The following is a 5,118-nucleotide window of genomic DNA, read 5'->3' on the forward strand; positions in this document are numbered from 1 at the left end:
AGAGTGTTCAAGTTCAGTTGTCTCAGGAAGGCATGGTGTCTTTTGCCTTTTATCAATATATCCTGCCTTTTTTCCTGCTTTTGGCTTTCTGGCTGCACCCGTTTGTTCCGTCATAGACTTGCGGAGCAGCATGTCTCACCGTCTGACAGAACATATGCACAACACACTAATAAATAATCCCTGTGAAAATATAACATTTTATAAACTAATTTAAACAAACTGCTTTAACAGTCATTTGGTGAAGCTTGCAGATCTAGCTGCATTGGCTATTTGAAAAGAGCAGATCTACAAGCTCACTCGCGACGCGCTTGTAGATCTGCTATTTTCAAAATATACGAGCGCTTTTGCGAGAGCATTTTCGGGTTTGGGGCTGGCGCGCCCACGCCGCTGTAATCTTTTCATGGACATGAGGTCTCCAAACTTACAGTAGCGTGTCTTATATGGAGTTATACAAGCTGGGCTTGGTTGAGGTTTTTACACTCCATTGATAAATGAGGGCCAATGTATCTTATTTTTTTCACTGACTGAGCGAAGGATGGAACAACATCACTGGTGGGGGGGAAACATGTTGACTGTGAGCTTGCATAGCTCATTACATCTTCTCTGTCTGCAGACTATGGCCCCTATTCTAGGTGAGATTTGAACAAACCACTAATTACGGATTTCGGACTAGGCAAGAGGCGTTTTCCCGCAAAATTCGGTATTCTGTGGCACCCCCCTCACCCGCCAAACACCTGAGCTACCCGTTACATTATGCATAGGTGTGGTTTGGGCGTTACACAAATCAAACCAATCAGTGTGCCAGGTGCCATTGCCTTTAAGAGCAGGCTGCGTAACCCACAACACGCAATCCCACAATGGAGGAGGAAGTGGAACCAGCACTTGGTCGTGCTCCTCGTTTTTCTGACGATGAGGTGAAAGCGCTCGTGCATGAGGTCAAGGCAAGGCAGGTGAGGATCTTCGGGTCCTCACATCATTCGGCAAAAAGGGACGAGGCAAGGCAGGCGTGGGCCGATGTAGCGGTGCCGGTGTCGGCCTTTTCTGGCATCCATAGAAGTGTGGAGCAAGTCAAGAAAAGGTTCGACACCACCAAAAGAACGGGGAAAAAAAAGGTTTGTTGCATATATGTGTAATTTGGAAAATAATGGAAATGGGCTCAAGCCTTTGTCCTCGCGATTAATCCATTGGGATTTTCCCTTGATTTTATCATACTGCTGTACCTTGAAATTGTCAATAAAATATTCCCTCAATCACTCCAAGGCCGCCGCTAACAGACGGGAACTGCTGGCCACAGGGGGAGGACCAAGCACGGTGGAGGTCCTCACTCCCTCGGAAGACCTCGCCGCCTACACTCTCTTCCCCGAGAGTATATATGGCATCGGCGGACCAGTGGAGGTTGGCGGGCAGAGGGAGGTAATTCAATAATCTTGCCAATTGCACCTGGTTTTGTTAAGGTCTATTTCTTGGGAGTAAGACCATGCTTAATGTGCAGACATGGATGGTCAGAAACGACACACTTGCGTTCATTAGACACACAATCATCGGACATTAGTATGCGCAATCTGAGATTATTATGACCGCCATGTGTGTAGGTAGGCCTATTCCAAACATTAACACCGTCCGTGCATGAGGAGCAGGTGTTTCTGAATTACTTACTTAATTCCAACGAAAAGTAAAAGAAGTGGGCAGCACCATGTCTAACCCAAACGAAAAAATAACAATTGTTCTAGATAATAATCACAGGATAAAAATCCACAAATGATTGTTTATTAATTATGTAGCGTTATCAACTTTAATAATCAACTATTTATAAATGGTTAAACAAAAAACAGAAATAGGTATTATATGATCCGATTCCCGATTTTCGTTGGTGTGGTTCTAAACAGAACGAGGAATTTAAAACAACAGTGCGCAAGTTAGCGCAACCCGTTCTGATTACTATGAACTCATTTTCAAGGGGCTGTGACCCGGAAGTCCTTCCCTCTGCCTCACAAATAGAGGCGTGGGCACCGCCATCTTGTTCATTCATTCGTGAATGAATGAACTGCGTCGGTCAGGTAACTTTTAAACGGTGAAAATGGAAGGCTTTCAAGGCTACAGTTACGTCTTATACAGAGGGGAGAAGCGTTGTACAGTATTGGAGGCGGATATGTGCGTGGAAAAGATTGCCATGATTTTCCAGGTACTGTATTGTTTTTTTTTAATACGTTTGTGCGTACTGTTTACCATAGCATGTAGCTCTACTAGCTAACACTCTCGACCAGAGCTAGGTAGCATGTGATTCCGTGAGCTAGGTAGCATGTGATTCCGTGTAATCTGTTAAAATATATATGTTATTGTTATCTTAAAAGCATAAAACTTGGTAGGCTACATGTGTACAGTTTAAGGCCATGAACATTTTCTGGATTGGAGCTTTTACTGTTTCCGCCATAACCACGTTATGTATTCATGTATTTTGCAGCATCTCCTAAACCCTATGCTGTGTTTTGATGGTCAATGATAACAGTGATATAGAATGTACACTACAGGGGAATAGTTAGGCTTAAGTTAATTGAGTGACCTGAAATCACAGTATCAGACAGTGGTGGAAGAAGTACTCAGATATATTACTTAAGTAAAAGTAGCAATACCACAATGAAGAAATACTCTGTTACAAGTAAAAGGCCTGTGTTCAAAATGCTACTTGAGTAAAAGTATTGGCATCAAAATATACTTAAAGAACCAAAAGTAAAAGTACTAAAATGTTTGAAAATAGCAGATCTACAAGCTCACAACGCGTCGTGATGCGACGCGTTGTGAGCTTGTAGATCGGCTATTTTCAAATAGCCTAGGTATAAAATACCTAAAGTGGTTAATGTATGTTTTTATAATATAATAATTTCAAAGTAACTAGTAACTATAGTTTTCAAATTGTAGTGGAGTAAAAGTACAATATTTGCCTCTGAGATGTGGTGGAGTAGAAGTAAAAGTACTGACATTTGGAAATACTCCAGTAAAGTAAGAATCTCCAAAATCGTACTTAAGTACAGTACTTGAGTAAATATACTGAGTTACTTTACACCACTGGTATCAGAGATACCTCAGAATAATACATAACCACTGTCTAATAACTGTCAATTCACCTCTATGCCAGTCGCTGCTTTAGGGTCATTGATGTTGGAGCTTACGGGGGAAGCCCGGATGGGGGAACCTTGGCCAACTCGGCCTTCGGCACAGCCCTCAGGAGAGGGACCCTCAACCTCCCAGAGGACACTCCACTGCCAGGAGGGGAACACAGAAGACCGCAGCCTCCTGTGTTTATTGGAGATGAGGCCTTTCCCCTGCGCACAAACCTGATGCGGCCCTATTCTGGCAAAAACCTTCCCAAACAGGAGAGGATTCACAACTACCGTTTGTCACGTGCCAGGTTTGTTGTGATAATTCAGCACATACTTCTATGCATGACATTTAATTACTAATAATTTATCATCTATTTTCAGCCCTCAATATACTAACTATCTTCAATATAAATATCCTCCTAACATGTATTTTCACATACAACACAAAATATCAGAGTATCCACTCCCAGACCATTTCAAACAGTACTTCCAGCCAAATTACAGTTTTCATTCATATCTAACAGGCAAGCAAACCAACTACATGTCCCACTATGTAAGACCACCTGGGCGCAGTTCTCTATCAAATTAGTAGAGGCCGTAGGAGGGGTCCACGTGCATCTTCCTTGTCTTTTTTTTTCTTGCCTGGATTTGTGGCATCCATATTAGTCTTTTGATGATCCCAAGAACTGGTCCAAAATGTTTTTTGTCTTTTCGGCTCAGTATGTACTTTTATATCATTGCTCTCGGGCAGAAACAAGCTATCTCCATATTTATATTTCTTTTCCCCCCAGGAAAGAAGTAGTATATTACGCAAAATGATATATTCTGTTGTGCAAATCAAATAAATCAAAATCTACTATCCAGTATGGAACACAATGGCTAGGGTTTCCAAGTTTAAACTAACTTTGTAATATGCTTTAAGTTCTGTTCATCAGAATAGACACATGTCTGTTTTTAAAGTAGTTTTAAAATGACCACGCTTTACTCTGCATCTAATCTCATCTTGTTTCCTTTTCCCATACATCAGGATGGTGGTGGAAAACTCTCCTATGTTCCCTGGGTTCTATGTTCCCCCACTAAGGTTAGGGTTAGGTTTAGGTTAGGTCCTATGTTCCCCGCTCTCCCTAGGAAAGCGGGGAACATAGGTACGGTCCCCTCGCTTCCCAGTGGCGCATGTATCGGCGTGTTGTTGGTGTCAGCCCAGAGAACACAGAGGCATGTGTGAAGGCCACGTGCATTCTTCACAACTACCTGCAGAAGACTTCAAGGGATCCACCTGGTCCACATCACCCCGACAGAGAGGATCCTCCAGCAGGGCTCTTTGACGTCCAGAGGATGGGGAGCAATAACGCCTCTCGGAGGGCGATGGATGTGAGGGACACCTTTGCTGCTTACTTTTCTGCAGAGGGAGCAGTGCCCTGGCAAGATGGGGCAATATAAGCCGTACCAAACTGAGAACATTTACTGTATATAGTTTCTGTATGTATGTACAGTAGTTTCTATCCTGTTTTTCTTTTCCAATTTTCAGTACTTTTACTTCTACTCCACTACATCTCAGATGCAAATATTGTACTTTTACTCCACTGCAATCAATCATTTGAAATGTTTACTCCACTGCAATGCATTGATAAAGAGAAATGTTCCCGGCAATATTTGTACTTGGATATTCAATTGACTATAATCTTGTCCACCCTTTGCACTGAAAACTTTATACATATTCCTGGATCAATCATTGTTATTACATCTTCAAGGTAATGAGAACTTTCTTTTATAACTGGATTTATTTATCCCCATGGAGAAATGCAGGTGTACAACAGCAGTACAAAACAGGATAGTTACATGTAGTAGAGATACAAATGAGATCAAACTGACTTCAACTGTCAGTAAATTAAACTGCCTCGCCTCATAAAAGTCCTGTAGCACTCTTCAGCATAGTCTGTTTTTTTGTGATCGTTAACACCCGGCCAACCCTGTACCCGTACCAAACCTGTGAACAAATATATTGAAGGAGCAGTTGGCC

The 5,118-nt window shown here is 42.2% G+C and overlaps 1 protein-coding gene across 1 annotated transcript; it reads left to right on the forward strand.

Annotated features, from left to right (window-relative positions):
* Nucleotides 1-857: 857 nt before the first annotated feature.
* LOC308086425 (myb-related transcription factor, partner of profilin-like) lies at nt 858-4,538 on the forward strand (the record flags this gene model as incomplete). Its single annotated transcript, XM_080429947.1, has 5 exons — nt 858-1,112; nt 1,261-1,413; nt 1,887-1,915; nt 3,134-3,406; nt 4,298-4,538. The coding sequence occupies 5 exons, from the start codon at nt 858-860 to the stop codon at nt 4,536-4,538; spliced, it is 951 nt and encodes a 316-aa protein (XP_080286073.1).
* Nucleotides 4,539-5,118: the final 580 nt, after the last annotated feature.

The sequence above is a fragment of the Gymnoscopelus braueri genome (assembly GCF_963280865.1).
Source record: "Gymnoscopelus braueri genome assembly, chromosome: 6".
In the NCBI taxonomy this organism is placed as follows: Eukaryota; Metazoa; Chordata; class Actinopteri; order Myctophiformes; family Myctophidae; genus Gymnoscopelus; species Gymnoscopelus braueri.